The 21,981-nt window shown below is 43.6% G+C and overlaps 1 protein-coding gene across 3 annotated transcripts; it reads right to left on the reverse strand.

The window, feature by feature from the left end:
- Window positions 1–288: 288 nt before the first annotated feature.
- Window positions 289–20,551, reverse strand: FUBP1 (far upstream element binding protein 1). Of its 3 annotated transcripts, XM_069102240.1 has the most exons (21): window positions 20,440–20,549; window positions 19,662–19,724; window positions 18,768–18,806; window positions 17,996–18,035; window positions 17,516–17,565; window positions 17,348–17,419; window positions 17,190–17,247; window positions 16,468–16,630; window positions 16,273–16,371; window positions 16,082–16,183; window positions 15,623–15,725; window positions 15,443–15,543; window positions 15,096–15,237; window positions 14,458–14,618; window positions 12,070–12,221; window positions 11,889–11,968; window positions 9,771–9,899; window positions 8,847–8,921; window positions 5,312–5,371; window positions 5,083–5,228; window positions 289–4,741 (listed from the first exon to the last, which is right to left on the reverse strand). In XM_069102240.1, exons 2-21 carry the CDS (start codon window positions 19,678–19,680, stop codon window positions 4,733–4,735), a joined length of 1,800 nt encoding a protein of 599 aa, XP_068958341.1. In that variant the 5' UTR covers window positions 19,681–19,724; window positions 20,440–20,549; the 3' UTR covers window positions 289–4,732. The 3 variants fall into 3 exon arrangements, with proteins under 3 accessions (XP_068958341.1, XP_068958343.1, XP_068958342.1); XM_069102242.1 differs by lacking the exon at window positions 19,662–19,724 and having other exon boundaries at window positions 20,440–20,551; XM_069102241.1 differs by lacking the exon at window positions 5,312–5,371.
- Window positions 20,552–21,981: the final 1,430 nt, after the last annotated feature.

Genomic DNA, 21,981 nt, shown 5'->3' on the forward strand with positions numbered 1-21,981 from the left:
TATTCTCAAGTAATAACTGCTAGAGATAGAATCTCTGTTTTATTTACATTTCTAGGATCAGCTGCTTTTGAAAGATCAGAATACCTTATTTATTTACTCCCTCTTTGCAATTCCTGAGTTTAAAATAAAACATATTCCAAGAGGAAACCTTTAATGGCAAATGAAACGAATAGTTGATGAAGACCAAGGCAAAGGTGGAGGCTTTAATGCATGCATCCTCCTTAGTTATCTAGAATCTACAAGAGCACCTCTGAATTTGGGGAAAAAAAGAGAAACCAAACATTGTCATAGCGTGTCCATTCAGTTACATTTATTGAGAAAACCCATAAACGATACAAAACTCCAGGAACGGTGTGCCCTTCTTACATACAAATGTCATTTATAGCAAGCGCTAAACCACATTTTGTAAAGCATTCAATTTACCTCAAGTCCAAGCTGCATCTCCCTAAGACACTGTTCCCATCACAGTAGCCTTTTAAAGCCAATCTTCTTTAAACACACGGGTAGTTTCTGTAGAGAACACTTTTCTCAGGACGAAAATGCATCGAGCATGCATAAGAAAAATATATATATATATATATGCGGAAATACATATAAGAGTTTCATAGGGATAACTAAAGAATATAAAATCTTAAAAACTGATTTTCTTTTGAAAGCTAATTTATAAATCCTAGCCCCCACCCCCCACGAACAATTATAGTGTGGAAAGAAAACTCAAACTAATAATACAAAAACAAGTGCAAACAGCACCCCAATGAAGTTCTCAATGAGGAGGATGTAAAAAAAAAAAAAAAGCATATTAAAGTGAGAATTTGCAGCAAATAATAATGAAAAAACCTATCAGAACTCTACATTACTATTTTTTCCCCAGTGACACAATTTCTTTCGGCATCCTTGCCAAATAGATGAAACGTTAGCAATGATTCTACAACACTGGATACTCTTCTCTGTTCTTTCTGAGTTTATCCCCACCATGACCCTTCCCATTTTAAGCATCAAAAAACCCTTCAGGTAATAATGTCATGTTTACAATCTCTAAATATAAACTTGTTTGAAAAATAAGATTTACTTATTTTCTCATTTCTAAAAGAAATACCATTGTACTACCACACTCAGTAACCCAAGAGAAAAATAAAACAAGCAGATTCCCTGTATATTTGGGGTAAATGCTAGAAAGACTCCTGCTCCAGGTTAAGCATCCTGTTCTCAAACCTCCTAACCACCTTTTCTGCTTTCCATTTATTTCACTGTTAAATACACTGGCTGGTAAAGAGCAGTGAAGGCTTATGGTCACGATGCCCCTGTAACACATCATCTATCCACATTCAAGTCTATTTTCTTCTATAAAATTTCAAACTAAAATTCTGCAAAATGTGATGACTCACAGGTTTTAAAGAAACTCTTATATCATAAAACTTAACACACCTAACCTTGGCTGTTTATAAAAAGAACAAATGGAAACAGAAGGTGGTGCAGTAGCTGCATAAGAAATTTAACAGTTCACAGAACATTTATGAGCAAGTGAAGAGCAAATCAAAGTGGATCCATTCTGTCTGGGAATACGTGTTTTTGCCCGTATTTTACCTTCTACCTTGAGCCCTTCTATGGTCCATGCTCATCGGCTCGCCAATGGCCTACAGCCCAAGGGCTCCTTCCTCTCTGGGGCAGTAACTACCTCAGGGCCCTTGTCTATGAGCTATGGTTGGGTACTCGCAGATCTTCAGCACTGTGTGTGAACATGAAGGCAGTACTTTTGAATATGTATCTTAAATGGAGAGAGAAGCAGGACTTTTGAAAAGGATCAGCACATTTTAGAAAATGAAGAAACAAAAACTGATATGATGCTGCTTTTCTACTTTCAACTAAAAAAAAAAAAAAAACCCCCAGCAAAAAACAACCCCCCCCACCCAAACAAAAACCCCCACAAACTTTATACCAGTTAAAAATCATTTATAAAAACACACAAACATTTTAAACTGGCAAAGAAAAAAACAAAACACCAAAAAGCCCCCCAAATCAAAACAATGAAAAAAACCATTCAAAACGAAATAATTTTTAAAAAAATGCAGCATCAAAGTATTACAGATCAGAAAATTACTGACTTCTATACAGATTATGAAAGGATATTTGCTATACAGTTAACATTTCAATGATGCATATATATGCTTATTATTAAAAAAAAAACAAACTGCCAGTATTATATAAATGAATTATCATTTTCTCAGTGTATAATTATGGCTACTAAAATCTAAAATCATACTAAAATTCTGACCCATTATAACCTTTTACTGAATTATTAAGCTTCAAAAGTAAGAAACAAAGGATCAATATTTAGCTTTGGAAGGCAGGGAAAATGTCCTGTCAATCATTATAAACATGTGAAGGCTGTTGAAGTTTCTGACCAAATATTTCCTGTACCTTGAAAAATTTAACTGCTCTCTTAATTGTAACAATCTGCTATATTCAAGGAAAAAGTTAATAAAATGATTTGGCTATTAATTCAATTATTGCAGCAATCCACTCATCTTAAAATTAAAACAAACAAAAAAAGAAAACAAAAAACATTTACCCAGAAATGTCCACGGTTGTTTGAACAACTTACAGACTTTTCCACTGAAATGGAACCATGAATAACAGAATGCATGTGGGAAAGCAGCAGCAGATTGCTTTTTGAATACACAACCACAAAAATCTCACAGGGACAACATTAATGTACTGAAATATTTACTTATAGATTTCCTTAGGTTGTGCTTACCTGGTGCTTTTTGGAGCAGAACCTAAGGTGGAAGGTCTGGGAAGGCACTGTGAAGTATAAATAATTGCACTGTTTGCAATTAAGAACGATTTTAAACTTCAATGAATCAAAATCAACAGCCTCCATTTTGTGACTTAAGGACGGGGAATCCACCTGGACGCTAGCAGAGTCCCGACCACTCTCTGCCTACCTCGGGAGGGGAGGAAGGTTTCAACTACAACTGTCCGTCTGTCTTCCTGGTCTGGTCTGGCAGGTGGGAGGGTGGTCACTGCTCATTTCCACAACCCCAAATGGAATGAGGAGCAGCCTCACACTGACATCCCTAAGAGCTGCCCTCACCACAAACGGGCCTCCCTCCCCAGTGAAGGGCTGGTGTCAAAGGAGCATCCAATATTACTTATTTGCAAACAAACAGAACATTTCTGTCTGACAAAACAGTTTCCAATTCTTTGAGTTTAATATACAAGATATGCAGTTTTCATACTGAAAAACAATCTTTTTACCTCAGGAGCACCGGAGGAAAATGCTATATATTCACTTTGTAAAGATTAGTTTGGTTTAGCTATAGCTAAGCATTTCATAAATACTTACCCATTAAGCTCACGTTAAAAAAAAATTCATCTATATATGTATATATAGTTACAGATATGCAGCTCTCAACGAGAGAAGCAGTAAGGAACCCCCGAGCTCTCAGCACTGTATTCCAACATAGTAGTCACACAAGGTACGGCATTTGCGTTATGTGGAACATTTGACAGCCATTGGTCATTCTGATGTACTTACAGTGCCATGCTCCTTGAAGGAACACAGTCAAAGATGACAGACAGACAGCCCAGGCCTCCTCACCCCTACAGAGCTAGTCCTATACTGGATGGTTCAAACCTGTGCTTCAACAGACAATGGCAAGACAGACTGTATTTGCATGTTGTCTAATAGATTAATATGCAAAGAGCAAACAAAGGATTTCAACCAAATATCAGAATTGCAGCACAAATGTTAAAGAGTAAGAAAAGGATTCAAATACATCAAAAAATTAGTTGGTTCAATGACTGGACTTGTGCATTTACAAAACAAAGCTTATCCATACTTCAAAAAAAAAAAAATGGCTCTAACCTGAGGTTTCAATGACACAAGCGGTTATGCTACCTAAAAGGCGTCCTCAGAAGACAGGCTTTACAAAGAAAAATGCTAAGTCATATTTGCTCTCTGAAAAATGCTTAAAATCATTTATGCTCAAACAGTCTTGGTAACCAAGTAATTATCCGATTAAGAACAGAAAGGTTAACTGTTGTTTTATAGCAGCGGCCCAGGCCTGAAACAGTGGTCATGTGTTAAAGGAAATGCTGTAAGGTCATCCTACACATGCAATTCTTAAGAGTCCAACAGAAGGAAAACCGAGATCTCCAGATGACTTGTGATCAAAAGTCATCTAGACCAAGTGGGAAACATCCTCCAACTACCACTAAACTGCAAAGGGGGAAAAAAAGAACATGCCATGACTTCAGTTTCAATGCTCTATTCAGATTTCAGGGGAAAGCTTCTCTTTTGTGTACCTGGATCTCATCCATCACTGCTAAGCAATTCAGAATCCTTCAAATACCCACATATCCAACTTACCGACACAGGAGGTTTCATATTATTTATTGTAAAGCACAAAACAGGCATTTTAAAAGTGAAAGTATACATTGAAAAAGTACATTTATATCACAAAGCATTGACCACATAATAGTTGCAAATACATTTGCTGGAATGTGTACATCTACACTAAGATACTAAAAACAAACCAATGTTCATTTCTACACAGAAATATTACCTCCTATCAGTAGTGATAGATATTTTGTACATTTTCAAAAAACACTATTTTTTTTTTAAACCAAAACAAAATTAAGATCTTCATCAAGGCGTCTGCATCCATACATTTAACAAAGGTTTTTTTCCCCCACACAATGAAGCAAATACTGTATTGTCCACTTCTTATTATTGGCCCTGTGCAGAAGAGATACATAAGAGATACACAGAAAGTTAAAGAAAATCCTTTAATCAAGTTAACTCAGGAGTGACTCCTTTAAGAGAGAAAAACTGGTTAATGTAAATGGTGGTGGCTTCTTGCATGATTTTCAAAACCCTGGGGGGAAAAAACTTTTTTTAAATCAAAAGGCATTGTGGAGAGATTCAGCACTCAGATGCCAGAGAAAATGTCTGAGACACACCACATGACTACATTGAAAGGTCGATTTTGGCAGGAAAAACTACCGAGGCACATCCACTCCAAGTGACCCAAGCAGCAGACATGCAGAAGGAGAAACAGACCAAAGAGACAACTCTACCTGTGGGGCTGGCGGGTGCTGCGGCATCCCTTGGGGGCTGGTCTGCGCATAGTAGGCGGCCTGCTGCCGGTAGTATTCAGCCCAGGCCGCGCTGTAGTCGGGCTGGCCGCCGGGGGGGGCCCCAGCGGGGGCAGGAACAGCCTGACCTGCGAGCAAACAGAAGGAGAGCGTCGTTACGGCGACCCAAGCGCAGGGCGCGGCAGAATCTCATTTCTAATAAAGACAATACCTTGCTTCTGGTAATATTCCTCCCAAGCCTTTGAATAATCCTGTGTCTGCCCCTGCGGACCTAAAAAAAACCCCCTAGATTTTAATACAGTGACAGCCACCGTCAGTACAGGCAACAAAGACGCAAGCGCAGGGAGACACCGGCCCGCGCGCGCTCTCTGCAATGACAGCAATGTCCTTCTGGCCAACGCGGGGCAGGTGGGGAGGCTGCGACTGCTTGGATGGCATGACCATCTCTAAACACACCACGCGGGGCTTAACAACAGCGCAGGACCCCAATATTGCCAACTGGTTTGAAGCAGTGACTTCTAAATCGACATAAAAATCAATGATTAAATTCACCAAGGCAATTTTAAAAGATAAAGCTTTTCTCGTTCACTTAGGGACGGTTGGGAATCTCATTTTAGTAGTAATTTTCAAATCTCGTAACTGATGAAAGTAGCTACCGAAGGAGGAACTATCAGTTATCGTCCAATGGCAAAGACCAGTGGGATACAAGATTAACTATGGCTTGCTAAGAATTTAGCACACTAGGCCCCATCTCATTCTGCTCCTGCATACCTCTCCCCTGCTTGGAGGGAAGATCACTTTGTTTGAATTCTTAAGAAGCACTAAAATCTGCTACCCACAAAGGAATCCCCCAATGCCAGATAACATGGTGAAAACAAACACAAGCATGCTAGCACATCTAGGTGCTGTCTGTGAGGACAGGGTCAGAGCAAAGGCACGTGGGAAAGCCCCTCGGACCCAATGTCCCCGTCTCTGAATGAGCCGTGTTTTCCAAATGTCCATCTCCTGTGGAAATCCTTGGGTCCTTGGGGCTCGGCCACAAAGTCCTCCGAGAGACCTTAGCAAGCCTGACCTCTAGGGTCGAGATGGCCTTGTTCTAGGGACACATTGTTCACTGAAGACAGAGAAGCAAAGGAGAAGCTGTTTTATGAAACTGCTTTGATGGCTCACCATTTACTCTTAAATTGTATCAGTTTTTATTGTTTTTTACAACTGAGAACTGTCCCATACACAAATGTACACAGATGTGCACACTGCGCTCACTGTTGTCATCACAGCCTCAGTGACTTAGGGCCCCCACTCTAACCTTAGATCAGAAACGGAAACCGGGGTGACCCAGACTTAGTTTTTCATAATTTAATAGGAACTTGGGAAACCCAAGCCAGCAACAACAAAGCCCCGACATCTGTTCAGTGGCTTAGCACATTAGACATGTCACAATGTGGACTGTGGTCAGTTTTTAAAATAAAAATCAAGAAAAATTTGACCCAAGAGACCCTGAGTTTGTCCTTCTTACAGTAGCATCTGAAAGAGTCTCCCCTGTTCAAAGGGACTCACGATGCCATGCCAGGAGCTGGGGTGGAATAATGAAGAATGCCTGTCCCTCTTCTCCAAAAGCTCCCCCCAAAGTCGCCTAACACATAGGAAAATGTTGAAATACAATATGCAGGTAGAGATAATTAAAGGACATCAGGAAGGAAAACCAGGCAACATCAGAGGCAAAGGAAAAATGGATCCACCTTTCATATGAAAATTCAGAAGAATCTATTGCAAAGTAATTCTGAAAAGCATCGTGATTCAACCAACTGTTTGATTGCCAACCCAATAACCCACAAAACTAGGATCATAATTAGAGCACCGACAACGACTTGACCTGAGAACACCATCTCATACTCCTGTCCTGGGCAGCTGAAACAGATATCAGACCTCAAATGCACCAATCCTCCATTTCCTTCAGTTACAAGGGCAGTCCTCACTTCACCTCTTGAACTAAAACCCTCTTCCCCCAAGTCCCAGGTCTGCTGGTAGCTGACAGGTAAGTGAAGCGGAACAGGTACCATCCATTGCCTCTTTATGGCTGGGAACACTGGGGGGTGAAAACCTGCCAGGAGCAGCCACAACTCAAGGGCTCTGGGGTTCTCATCTTGGCCAAATCCCTTAAGCATGTGGGATGGTACCACCAGCCTTTAAGCTACAGCACCTCAGTCAGAATTAGCCCATGCAATAAAAGGGCCTTGGCCATGCCCACTTCTTAGGTGCTATCCTTTACCCACCACCTGCCCCTCAGCTGTTCCCCAATTGATGGGCATCCACTTAAGTGTTGTTACATAGGGGCCCTTCTTCTGGTTGATGAATGACCTCCTTGTAGAAGACCCCCCCCCAGGGGATGTCCAAATCGCTCAACCAAATGTCAAACTGCTTTCTGAAATGGTTTTCCTGAGTCACAGCTCCGCTGTAGATCTCATCCAAGATATGTATATGTACTTTCCCCATCTTTGTCATGGAGGACCTGGGTTCGAATCCAACTGTCGTCCAGAGACTAGCTGAGTTCATGTCTACCTGCCTCGGTTTCCAGTGGGGTTGCTAACAGCACCTACCTCACAGGGTTGTGATAATAACTGTAAAGGGTTCAGTGCAGTGCCTGTCACAGAACAGGTGCTCAATCAACATTCATCCCTTCCCCAAGGAAGAGGTGAAGCCTCAGGGTTCTTTTGATGGGTATTTCTCTTACTCCAAGTGATCTGGATCCCTTTTTTCATGAGGTGGTAAAAAGTTCGCAGTTTTCTTCTGAGAAAGTCACATGTTCAAACCCTATCTCCAATACATACTTGGGTGTGTGGGATGGGCACGTCCAAGTGTGAGGCACAAGCTTGAAAGCTTGTATAAATGCATGCTCAAAAATCTTTTGTGCATCAATTGTATGAAAACACTTTTGGAAGGGTGGGAAGCTCTTCAGGACCATCCTCCCATCTTCATAAAAAAAATCCAGGAATATTCTTCAGGGAGCAAACTTCTTATTACAGGATTAGATGGGATGAGATTTCTATTTTCTCTCAGAGAGTACAAAGAATGATTTTCTGGGCCTAAGGAGGACATATGTAGCTGTATGTATCTTGGGGGCAAAGAATCTAGGACCCTCTAACAGTGGAGGACATACCTTCAAAATAAACATTATCCCAGTGGCAAAATGCTAGGGTTTTGGCCAATAACCTTAATTAATCTCTAAAGTTATTTAAAATCAATTAATTCTACCTATCAACTCCTTGTCTAAATACATGCAGATGTTACTCAAGGAACCAGTTTGTGACACAGTGGGGACATTTTTGTATATTTAAGGGTCAGCCTTTATCCATATCCCAAAATTTCAGGAAAACTGACTCAGATATTTGATACCATTCCATTGTTCAAATGCCACCGAAAAACCCCTGGGTGGACAGTGTCCACTACCAACGCACAGCAGACATGGAGATTAAGAACCAGTCTTTTCTTTCAACATAAAAAGATGCAGCACTTTCCAAACACAGCTTTGCCAACTAGCCGCTCATTCACGATTTTAGGGGAGCAAGTTCCAAGTTAGCTAGAAATGGCTGTCCGTGTTACACAAATGAAATAGGGACAGTGATGGGCTAGGATTAAGGAGACTAGCTGTGTGACCTGAGATCCTCTCACCTGTAAGTTAAAGGGGTTAGAGCAGTCTCTAAATATACGAGCTGTTAAGATGTCCAACAAATAAAAGCATAACATACCCATTTTCTTGTAGTACTCTTCCCAAGCCTTGGTATAATCAACCTGTCCAGTTGGAGCTGGATTTTGCTGATCTCCTTATTTGAAAATAAAGCATATCTCAAAATCAGTTTTAAAAGCTTAAGTGCACAAATATATTTTTAACTCAACTTATAAATTATGAGAAATGTGACTTGTCTTAAATATACTGTAAATGAAAATGATTCACTTAATACCATGCAACTATTACTAACTATAGCTGCCCATTGAAAATGTCTTTTCCACTAGACTCAGCAATATAAATGGGAGTTGGCAGCCAGTGGGCCATGGTAAGAGGCAGGAGTGACGAGGTCCTAGGCCATCACAGGTTCCCCTCCAGACTGCTACAGCTCTTAGAGTCACAGAGAAGGCCAGCAGGTCTTGGCTAAAGAGGACATCAGTACAGAAATTCCTGTTTGTCTGAAAACCAAACAACCAGATAACTGAAATAACTGGAATTTTTTTCCTACACTCTAAAAATTAAGAGAAAATGATAAATAAGCTGACAAAGGATTTAATTTAAAACAAAAACAATTTTTAGAACAAGCCATTGGTTCAAGATTCACATTGATTTTTTTACGTGTATAATACCACACAATGATACTTGATATAAATAAAAACTGGAACACAATTCAAGAGAGTTTTAGTCTGACATAGTTTTTAATATGATTTTCAGAAAAAGAGCAAACCAAGAATGGTCTCTGCGTTACTGAATGGGCCTACATACTACATTTACCAATGATTTTAGTGAGGAGCTTGGCAGGCCAGGCTTAACTCAAATGAAGTAAAGCTCTATCCTTTCAAAGTGAGCTCCAGACCACCCAATCTCAATGAAAACGAAATGAACTCAAAACATGAACTTTTGGCTTAGAATGAAAAATCTTTTCTCTGGATAAATGAATGTTTACCTTGTCCATTAGTTTGAGTTGTCGCTGGTGCACCTGTCGGAGCTGCGGGTGGTGGCTGTGCTTGCTGCTGATAATAATGAGCATAATAAGCAGCCCAAGCTGCAGAATTTGGGTCTGTACCTGTTTTTGCTAGAATCAAAACACAAGTTTGAGATTTGCCTGTGAAGAAAAGGATCTGCCTGACATGCACATTTTCCCAACAGGTTCTGGGTGGCGGAGCCAGAAGCACCAGCCTAACCCCATCTCCTTCCCTGAGAGGGTCACATCTGGGCCTTCTGTGACGCCCCCCTAGGGGGCCCAGGCTCTGCTGAGCTCTACATTTTAGGACAACTCGGTAAAGGCAAAGTGGCCCAATGGTCCCCTCCCCAGCCAATCCAGGGAATGACACAACTGAGAAACAAAGAGGCCTCATCCTGAGGTGGAAGGATGGACAGAAACTGAAGAGGACACTTAAGAGAGACCTGCCAAGTCCAGCCCTCTGGGCTCAAAGCGCCAACTCCACCAAAAGGCTTCTCTGGGGAAAAAGGGCATTTCGTGAATGAACTCTGTGTTTTTAGGTCAAGCCCAATGGGAATGCCACGGGGCTCTACTCTGGCTTCTTGGGGGGTACCACACTTCACAAAGAAAATACACATTTATCCAGCTCATCCAGAAGGGAAAGCTAAATGGTGGAGGGCATGAAACCCAGGCCATATTATGGGAATGGGACCGTTTAAACATGGAGAGAAGATCAAGGTCAGAGCAGCTGAAGCCGTGAGTACTGGAAGGAATATCAAGTAAAACAAAGGGGGTATGGGATTGTGGTTCACTGAACAAAACTCCCTAGCAATTCCAGTTGTAAAGTTAAGTGGCCTGCCCCCAAGAAATTCTGAGTTCCTAGATGGCATTTTCCTAAAAAAACTGACTAGATGACTTGTTTGGGGCACTGTACAAATCATAATTTCAAAGCTTAAAGAATATTCTATTCCTAACACATGACATTTATAGGCAACTGGATAGAATTTCCGGTAGGAAGACTGAACCCCATTTGGGAAAAAAGATTTCTGAAAACTGGAAACAAATGTGCAACTATTTGGGAAGAATGTAAACTATGGGAAAAAAAAGCGTTTTCAGTGCAGGAGGTAAACAAGAAAAATCTCTCATAAAGTTGAAAGACATTAATTACATAAGACAATCAACTAAGAAACCCATAAAGACTAGCAAATCTTAAGTATCTCAACTTGAAGAACCTAAGAAACCGATGATGTTTTATGAATCACTGAAAACACCGTCTCCACCTAAATCTGCTCCTAAACGCCAAGGTCTAACAATACCCAAGACACCATCTGACTGCACAAACACAACCCTGGGCATACCCAAAGGGCAGTTGTTTCTGGTCCCTGCTGCTAGAGAAGAAAATCAGCCTGATGATTGAGCAGAGATGGACTGCCTGGTGTCACAACACACCCAGTCCACAAATTGGCATTTTCCAGACTGATAACTGTCCCATTTCTTGACCACCTGCCTTTGTTCTGAACAGCTCTTGGCATTCTGGCTCCATCTGTGTTCTCATTAAGGAGACATGCTCAGGAAGGAATTCAAAGGGCTCTGAAATGCCTTAAAGAATGCTACAGAAATGTGAACCCTAATTCCCTGAGGCCTCTCTACTGAAGCAGCTCTGTCCAGTGAATCCCTCCAGACTGCCAGATCGACCTGGATCCAGGGGGCAGGTGATATGCTAAGGATAGCGAGGTGGTCACACCCAAATGGAAGACAACCTCAGGGCTATTGTCCCCAGGCCTAAATCACAGGGGGCTGGAGTTCTCACTTAGCTTCGAGGAAAGGTCGGGAAGAGTAAAACAGACACTTCTGAGGTTGGGAAAAGTCTGTGCAAGGCTCCAAGGGCTTGTGAAGAAGACTCTTCCTAGGCCACATGGAAGACCAGAATCCCCAGATCTGATCCAATCTCGTGAGCAGAGTCAATGCCCCAGGCCAATGAGCATGGCCTATCATTTCACGGGTGTACTTGTATGTGAGACTGTACCCCACCTCCACTGAGCCACCCCCCAAAAACAAGAACTCTGGGCGCATTCTACACAGGAGGAACACGAAGGCTTGAAAGACTGTGATATCTTTCACCTGGATCAGGTGGGTTCTGCTGCTGCCAATGGGGATAGGCATTTCCCCACCCTTGGGGAGCATATGGAGCTGGAGGTCCACTGGAAAAGAAAAAAAAAAAAAAAAGGACACCAAAGGTAACTCACCAAATCCATCTCCTAACGACAGGCTAAAAGCCCCAGAAGAAAAGTCCAGCACTTACTGAGGAGCAGGGCCTGGTGGTCCTGGATTATAAGGTGCAGGATTGTAGGGCCCCATTGGATTTCCAGGCCCTGGAGGCCCTGGAGGCCCATGGGGGCCTGGCACACCATGAGGCCCATGGGGAACCGGTGGACCTAAGGGATTTACTGGACCCTGTAAATAAAAGAATATTTTTTTTTTAAGCAATTGGGGTTAAGTAACTTGCTCAAGGTTACACGGCCAGGTGTTTCTGGGTGGGTGCTAAGTGTCTGAGCCTGGATTTGATCCCCTGGTCATCCCAACACTGGAGCCAGTGCTCTTACTCGCTGTGCTACCTGGCCTCCCCGAACATATTTATTAAAACAGTAGCATAACAGCTTCTGTCTGGGCCCCAAAGGGGCAGAACAGACAAAAGACCAGGTAAACTGAGCAATAATGGATCAGACAAGCACCTATTAAAGGATTACTATGCAAAAGGCACTCTGCCAAGGGCTGGGGGCATCCACGAGATATGTGTGGGTGGTGCCCATGTAGAAATGTGAGTGGATTGCAGCCTTTGAGAGAAGGGAGCTTTGAGGGTGGGAATGACTGGCTGGGGGAGCCCGAATGCAGCAGAGGAGAGGAAGAGTGATCCTTAGGCATAGAGGAACAAAATGTAAGTAGTCAGTGTGGCTGGTCAATAAGCCAAGAATGTTTTTTTTATATTTGTAAATAGTTTTAGAGAAACTATCTATAGCTCAAGGGCCAAACAGAACAGGTTGCTGGGTGGCAGGAATTGGCTTGGTGTAACCGAGGGAGGGAAGTGCTTCAAACACCATGGAAAGCATTCTGTATTTGCTCCTTAGAGGCAACAGGGAGACCCTGGAGTTTACAGAAGTGGGGAGTGATGTTGTAGGCCCTACCTTTCAGGAAAATTCCTTCCAATGGAGGATGGACTAGAGGCAGGAAGATCCCCCCCCCCCCCCCCAGCAAGTGGAAGCAATACCGGAAAGGGGCGGGGGGGCGATTAAGAGATGCTATCTAAATGAAAAGGTGCTTCTGGGTGGGTGGGTGAGAGAGACAGAGAGAGAAGAGCAATTTCTCAATCTCCTTTCCTAGCGTTCTTCCTTTTCCATAATGGTAACTGTGGGTTCTTGCAAAGACTAAGCCCTGACACTGCATCTGTCAGCGATTCCCTCTCACATCCCTTCTGAGGTCCTAACCCTCTATGGGTTATTGTCACCACTGTTAACACCAGAAGGACCAAACGACATCACGCGATACAGTGCATTTTTTTATCCTCGAGGAAAAAAAATTTGTGTTCTTAATCAAAAGATGCTGTTCATTTTTTTCTAATCGAAAGGCAAAGGAAACAGAATGATGAAAGTATTCATTTCAAGGTAAATGAGTAGTATTTTTGTATCCTAAATGGAGAACAAGCCTTTTCACTGCCCCCAAGCTCTTTCTACTTCACCTCAAGTTTAGCAGATCCCAAATGAAACATTCAGCAGTGACTCCCCAATATACCCAGAATCCTTGTAGCCTGCCACTTAGGTCTCCAATTACCAGCTAATACAAACTATTCTCTCTATAAGGTAATTTATTAAAAAAACAAAAATAAAACCCTCCCAAACCAAAACTCCTAAGTATGTGTTTGAGACCAAGGCTCCAGCCAAGCCTTCTGTCCACACACTGCTACGCTTCTCCAGCTCATTTTTCTACCTTCCTACCTCTGACACTGTTTAGCACCAGATCCCAGGCACCTTAAAAGGGCTCTTGATTGGTGACTGTTTCCCTTCTTCAAGGTCATGAAGCCTGTCTCAGGCCTTGTCTCCCCTCTCATAGCCCGAGCTACGTCTACTCCCCAGGAGACCACGATCCAAAGAGGTGACTGTGGCTGAGCTCTGTAGGCCCATCTTGCCTCTCTTCCTACTGACCAACTGGCCAAATTCTACACCAACTACAACACAGACGCCAAGCCCAGGCAGAGTGCAGGCTTGCAGGCAGTTGGTCAAGTCGGAGGACTTTTCTCTATGTATACTCCCTGTGGGGATCACCAGATACCTCATCTTTAGGGATTGGAAGATTCTGAACCTTAAGCAAAAACGATGGTTACTGCCCAGATGACCAATGGCCTTTGTTAGTGTTAAGACTCATTTTATTAGGGACAGGGGCAGCCCTGGGCTTGAGGAGGCAATGCCAAAACAAAGTCCTGGCCATGGAAATCTACAAGTTAACTTGATAAAAAGGCACTGAAATCTCCATCAGGGCAGGGGTGCTCGCAATTCAGGCGACACTGAAGGGCTATGCACTTGCCTGACTCCAGGTTGCTCATAGGGTCCATGATGCCCTTGAACCATCACACATGCTCTGGGCACCAAGGCTCCCTTGCTCTCTACCCACTCACCCACAGCAGCCCTGGGACACTCACACCAATCTTCTCCTCTATGAGCTGCCTCGCGTAATCGATCTGCTGTGGAGTTCCCCGTATTGTAAATAACTTCATGTTAGGGTCTGCATTTGGGGGAGGGTTTCTCTGAAGTTCTATTCTAGCACCGGACTGTTGGCTTATGCTTTTGATAGTTTCTCCACCTGAAAAATAAGTTGGTTGATTTGTTATTTTCTTCCTCAGTTCAAAGGTCATAGGAAAAGCCTTCCCCAATTCTTTATGATATCTGAAAAATTCAGGCATCACTTTCCACTTAACTCAACAGAATATGGCATCCAAGATGTATCTTACACACCAAAGAGGTACCAAAGAATGGACAATTTTCAAGCAAATTTGAAAAAAAAAAATGCAGTATCTTTTGAAACTTTCTGAAAAAAAGGGCTAAACCCCCACAAAAACATCTGGCTTAAATTTCGTCCTCTTTACGTAAGCAATGAAATCTTTAACTTCTCCAAGCACATTTCTACCTATCTCAGGGCTAAGCCAAATCACTTCCCTTCCAAATCTTTACATCTCTACAAAGTCCACCCCTAACAACCCTGTCCCCCTCTTTGCTCAAAGGCCTTGCTCGTAGTGGGCTACAATTCAGATTCTGGCTAAGAGAATGTAGAGCTTCTTGCCTTTTCCTATGATTAATCCAGTTTTCCCAGTTGGAACGATAAAGTTAAATTCCTGCAGCCCGCCGGGTGGGCCCATGCTCCAGTTGCCTTGGCCTCGGCCTCGACCTCGACCACCAGGTCCTGGTCCACCAGGGTTACCAGCCTAGGGAGAAATGACAAATCAGCCCCCAAACCCTGGAGCCACAATCTGGTACCAAAGCACTATTCTGACAGCCCCGTCCCCCCAATGCTGAGGGAAGGGGTCACAGATGCAAAGCGCCCAGGGTGCTCACTGATGACAACCTGGAAAGAAACCTTCAGACCCCAATTTGGTAGCAAAACGTACAGAGTATTCTGAATAATCCCACCTGAATGCTTCGAAGGAGGTCAGTGATAATCTCTGCTGCGTGCTGACATCTGTCTGGAGGGCCTGTGATCTGTGCTATTCGATCTGGGGTAGTCCCATCATCTGCAAAGAGCATATACCTGGGTCACCTTAAATGTACCAAACAGGGGGCAAGGTCTAAGACTCAAGTGCAGATGCTCACCTGGTTTAAACTGGATCCGAACACCAGCATCATTCTGAATCTTCTTAATCATCTCGCCATTTCTACCGATAACAATCCCCACAGCAAATCTTGGTATAGGGACCTGGGTGGAAGGTGACATAAGAGTTCAGAAGAAATAGAAACTAGGGTTTTCAACATGAAAACATAGCAAAATACCTATGAGGGGAAGGTGAACAGCCCGAAGCGGTCTGACTCACACAGACAATGAAAGGACCTATTCCCATTTTATCAGGAAAGTAAGATCCACTGGGATTTTGGGTTGTTCCAATATGGAAGACGTCTTTTTTTAGAGGCCTCTGAAGATCAAGGCCTGCAAAGATCGGTCAATTCCAAATCAGACAAACTGAGTTGGGATGCCATCCCTGCCCCTCAGAACCTTCATCACCCAGTCACCCAGTCTTCCAGGGGAAGAGACACACTAAGTGCAGTAACACTCACATCTAGGCCTTCATTTCCTCCGATTCTTGACCCATATTCATTGCGCACCTCTCTGAAACCACCCTGATCACGGATTAACTCCAAGACCATTTCCTTGGCTTGCTAAAATAGTCAGATAAAATGAGGTCCATCAGACAGGTTGGCACAAATGCCATCCCTCCCTCACTCCCAGGAAAGAGAGTGACACTGACCTGGACTTTGTAAGGGTCACCAGTGATCCTCAGAGGTTTGTCAGCACCTGTGTTTTGGGGCCCATCCTGAATCATCACCATTTTAACACCAGCTCGTTCCTGGTTCAAAATAAAGTCAATATAATGTGTCCAATGATAATGAGAAAGATTCAGAACAGTCAAGTCTTATTTTCCTTTTTTTTACAATCTTGGTACCTGAAGCTGCTTAATAGTCTCTCCACCTTTTCCAATGACTAGGCCAGCCTTGCTGGCTGGGATCATGATTTCTTGAACTGCATTGCCTGGTCCATCCCCATGATGAAAGCCGGGGGCTGGCCTTCCCTTTTCAACAATCTGGTCAAGTAACCGCTTGGCTGACCTGGGGAAGTGAATGGCAGCAACAGAATCAAAAATCTGTCCAGAGAGAAGTAGCTAGAAACCACACTATTAGAAAACAAGATAAAATGTTCCCAATGACCATCAAGATCTCTAAGGCCTTTTCTCCATCATACCTGATGTTGGGGGGGGGAAGGGTGGGGTGGCAGCTGGGTGGCCCAGGGGACAGAATGATAGGCCTGGAGTTAGTGAACTTAGCTTCCTCAATGGTAAAATACTGATCATATGACACCTCCACCCCAGGGTGGTTTTGAGAACCAAATGAAACAGCATCTGTAAAGCACTCAGCCTTCGTGAACACAGCAGGTGCTCCATAAATGCTTATTTCCTTCTTTCTTCATACCAGTTTGTTCTAAAGCAGTGTTTTAACTTGGCAAAGTTAGGATATCAAAATCTATTCTGATGAAGATTCCTCAGCTCTGCTCAAATATGGACATAATTTGAGGATTCTTTATTTGCGCAAAGGAGGGCAAGGGAGAAAGGGACTAGAAGGACCCCGTCCACACTAAAGGAGTCAGCCAGCCGTGCCTTAGTGTACTCACTGAACAGATTCAGGGGTCCCAGTTAACATACAAGACCTTTCAGGCAGGCCACCACTGTCTGAAAACAAAGAGAAAAACCAGAATCACATTTAACAGTGGGACAAATAGCTGGAGCTATTACCAGCAAGCAGAAACCAGTGAAGGGAAGGGTCTCTTACCAGGAGCAATCTGTATTTTGCATCCAGATTCCTGTTGTATGCGTGAGATCTGCTCACCTCCTCTGCCGATTACTAATAAAAACAGAAAATCAGTGGTTGAAGATTCTAGTAAAATGAGATTGGACCCAAGTTTTCTTCTGTTACTTCCAACTTTTCAACATCACTTACTGAATCCAACCATCCCATCTGGAACCTTGTATTCTTCCGTCATTACCGACCTAATTGGAAGGAAGAAAAGAAGCTAAGTCAGGATCTTTTCTAACAAAATAAACATTAGGGTTTTTTTTTTTTAGCCGACTCAAGGCTAGCGCTCTGGGCACTGCACTGTTTCCAATGACTTCCAGAGTTTTCAGTATGTATTTATGGACAGAACTGACCCCTTCCTTTAAGAGCACACAAAAAACTCCACTGAAATTTGAGTCTTAATAAAATAAACAAACCCCAACGAACCCCAGTCCATTTCTATTATATGCTAAACCATGTCAATATTTATGCTTCTGCTAGCCAATTAGGCTCCTAAAATCACCCTCACATTCCTCACGGTTCAAATGCATCTCACTGCCACCTCCCACAAATCTTCTATTATTACCATGTGTGCACCAACATTTAAACTTAGAACATGCAAAGAAAGGAACTATACAAGTCTACCTTTGTTGCTGGTGCATTGGCGGTAACTGGGTTCCAAAGGCTGAAAAGAATTAATATTTACAATTGTCAGAAGAACTTTTCTTACACAAAACACTGTCCACAAGTAGTTCCTCTGCTGGGCCTTCCTAGGATAAGTACATTTCACTTAAAAAGCTAAGATGAGCCTTTCAAAAAAACCAACTCAAAATCAGAAGAAGGAAAAGGACAAAGTCAGGGAGTGGTTCTCATTGTTGAAAGGTGATGGTCTCAAGTGGTTTATTTCACTTCTCTGGGCTTTTCAGATGCCTAATGTAATCTGAGATGGGGCAGAGAAATAAAGGTGTCCTTTTCATTTTAGATTTAAGAACTGAGACTCTCCTCATCAGTAAATGAGTGCTTGTTAACCATCTCCCCCCTCTCTATATGGTTGATGGCCTGCTAGGGTCATGAAACTGCACCCCAAGCTGGGGCCAGAAACTCTGAGGGAGGTGACTAGGGCCCGGCAAGGTCCCAAAGCCTGTGAAATGTCAGAGGCAGGATTCTTAACCCAGGATGATTCTTGATGACAGACCCAGCACCTATGTTTGTCTAACTACTGAAATTTGGGTTGGTCACCACTGACTGGAAATGACTGTTGTGTTGGAAGAAACCAAGAATGATGTGCTCAGACAAGCACTAAATCATAGCAGTGAGAATCAATAAACAGTCCCCACTGACTAACTCGTCGAAATCACTGGGGCTGCATACAGACAATAACACAAGCTTCCTGCTCAGCTGAAAGCAGAACACTCACCATCATTCTGAGGAGCGACCTTCTTAGCATCTGGTTGATCTGGAAAACGAAGAGTTTTTAAACGTTTTGGTTCAGAAGCCCAAGACACCTTTAAAATAGTGGCTGTCCCATGAATGTCATCTGTACCATTTTTTTTTTTTTAAAAGAGCACACCTCAATGTACATATTTTATTGACTTTTTAGGGGCGTACTTTACTTTGACATTAGAACCAAAGTTAAAAAAAAACACAAAGAAAAAAAAGGAAAAAAAAGGAAACAAACACAAAAAGCCACCAACCCCAAACTGTTTGCATTCTAGAAAACTCAGATTTTTATTTTCTTCCTGTTTTTAAAGAGGCACAAACATTTAAAAAACAAAACCCTTAATTTATAGACATTCAATCACTGACCTCAATGTAGGCTAAGTACTTTAGAATGATAAAAGACAGTATTTAGCTCCATAACCAGGCAAAGAATTAGATGCTAAGGGCTAATGATGCTTCCATAGTAGGAACTAAAGATTAAAAAACCCTCTCAAAATGTGGAAAAAAACGGACACACCGAGAGTCCAGTCTATGTGACACTGTACAAAGGTAGGCAACAAAAAAAAAAATCACATCAATGAAGCCTCAGGCTTGACCATCAAACACCCCCAGAACACAAATCCCCTCTCTTCATCCAATATTTTATGCAAATGAATGCAATGGGTATTTTAAAATAGATATTCGATATCAGGAAATAACCCTTGAGAGGCTTCTCCCCACCCCAGATTCAAGCTCATTTGATATAACACGGTAATGATGTGCAGCAAAACCCAAGACATATCATCCAAGAAATGTCTGTGTCCATTTTGAGGAGCCACCGGTTCATTTCACGTTTACACACTAAACACAGGTAAGAAATAAAAACTCCTGCCTTTAAAAGGAGAGGGCATTCCCTCCCAGTGTGCTGTACTGCTCGGACTTGTCCAAGAGCCATCTACACATGAGATAAAAAGAATACATTACACACGTCATCTGAAGCATCATTAGCTCATTTTTGTGTATTTAAAAACCTCACTCTTAATAGGAAAAACATTATGAATGGAAACAAGCACTCCTGGTCAAAGGCTAGGGATACATTCTGCAGGCTAAACCATCCTCTTCAAACAAACAAACAAAAACAAAGAAAGAAAAGTTAAAAAAAAAAAAAGCAAAAAGAAAAGTGCCAAAGCTTAGACAGCAAACCTAGCAAATAACATGAGTGGACTTTTTAGAGCTTGCAAGCTTCTCACCAGTGAGATGCAAAGAAACAGGGCGTTTAAAAAAAAACCCAGAGCCCTAGTTCTGACATCCAGACTAACTTTTAAATTAAATAGAAAATAAACCCCACAAACACCAAACACCACAAAAAAACAAAACAAAGTCAGATCACCAAAACATACCCAAAGGGCACATCCTATTAACACCTCAATGCCAACAACAGCAATGAGGTCACAGCAGGGACAGCTTCCTAGACTGAATAAGCTTCATTTTCCACTGGAGCACTGGCACTTGGACTCCATGCTGCCCCAAGTCACCTACCTTGCCTATCCCCGCCCCCCCCCCCCATGCCAACATAACTGGCCACATTGGTAGCTCCTTCCTCTCTGAAAATTAAGTAACGCTTTGGTCACGGTGTCTGTGATTAAGCCCTGACAATAAGACCAGCATACCTCCATCCTCCAAAGGCCTTTTCTGTCCCCCATAACCATAGTCATTGGAATTCAGTGACGTGCCTGCATCACCTCCAATTTTGGCTGCAATCTTGAGGGGGAAAAAAAAAGCAAAAAGCACCGTTATTTTCAAAAAAGTACAATCCCGCCCATCAGTCAAGTCAGTCTTTTACTATTATTTACACCTTATACTCCTCTACTAGAGGGGGTTAGGCAGCACAATGGATAAAGATGAGCCTGGAGTCAATGAGAAGATCTGAATTCGAATCCCACCGGAGACACCGACTACCCGTGTGACCCTGGGCAAGTCACTTGATCTCTGCCTCAGTTTCCCCAGCTGTAAAATGGGACGATAATAGCAACCTCCACCCCAATTGTTGTAAGAACCAAATGGAATCTATGTAAAGCACTCGGCACAGCGCTGAAAGAATGCTGATTCTCATCCCTTCCCCTTCTTTGCGCAGAAAGACCACGTGTTCTTATTCACTGTTCCAATTCTCCCTTAATCCGGCAGGAAAGAGGCCTGGTCTAGAATGAGAAGGGTACGGCACAATTCGGATCCAGAAATCCCGAGGGGATGAAGAGGTAGGTACATGCCGCCCAGTCTGGCTGGAGGCTGTGACTGACGAGCCCATGCTGAGACTGAGGGGATGGCTGCAGCAGTCTCAGCCAGGTTCCGGGTGATCCTTGGCTTTTGGGACACCTTCCCTAGCCACTAGGAAAGGAAATATTTCTCGAGTTCATCGTGCATATGGCCCGTAAAATGTTGAGACTGAATTGGACGTGACAATTATTTACCTACGCCCCCTGAAGAGCTTCTTGTATGCCCTCCCCACGCAGGGCTATTTTATCTTGGAGACTCCTGGTCTAATCAGGAGGGGATGAGGGCCTCAAGTCCCGGGGGAAGGATGATCGATGGCAGCGGGTGGGGAGGAGGCTAGAAAGCAGGCGCGGCCCAGCTCTGTCCGCCAGTGCACAGCAGAGGAAGGGGCTGAAGAGGTAGAACCGACTGAAAGCGAGGTTGAGGGTTAGGGTCATTCTCCTGCCTCATTTCGCCGAGCTGACCGCTCCGCCTCCCCGGGAGACCTTAAGAGCGTCTTCGCGCCCCCCTGCTGGCCCAGTCCGTCCCTGAGCCGGGTCTTTGCAGCCCTTGGGTGTCCATGTAAACACAGAGACTTTGGGCGCGGGCTCCCCGGCAGGCCCGTCCCGAGGCTCGCTGTCCGCGGCGGCGGCGGCTCTCCCCAGGCCCCCGGGCCGCTCCGAGACCAGGCGCCCGCTCTTCTCCGCTCCTCGGCCGGGGGGCGTCCTGGGCTCTCCCCAGTTAAAGAGACAGCCGAGGCTTCAGGATGGAGGCCTTTCTTCGGGCTCCCCGGCTCTGCCCCCAGCTCTCTCCGCGCGGTCCCGCCTCCGGCCCTGCCTCCGGGGCCAGCTTCGGCCTTCAGAGTCCACAGAAGGGCCCGCTCGGGGCGGGCCAGGCCAGCTGACTGACTCGCCAGGCGCCCGCTCCATCCGCACTGACTTCCCCGCCGCGCGCGGCCTTTG

Source organism: Petaurus breviceps, unplaced genomic scaffold, assembly GCF_028583685.1.
Source record: "Petaurus breviceps papuanus isolate PSGF00001 unplaced genomic scaffold, PetGlider_PUasm1.0 545, whole genome shotgun sequence".
Classification (NCBI taxonomy): Eukaryota; Metazoa; Chordata; class Mammalia; order Diprotodontia; family Petauridae; genus Petaurus; species Petaurus breviceps.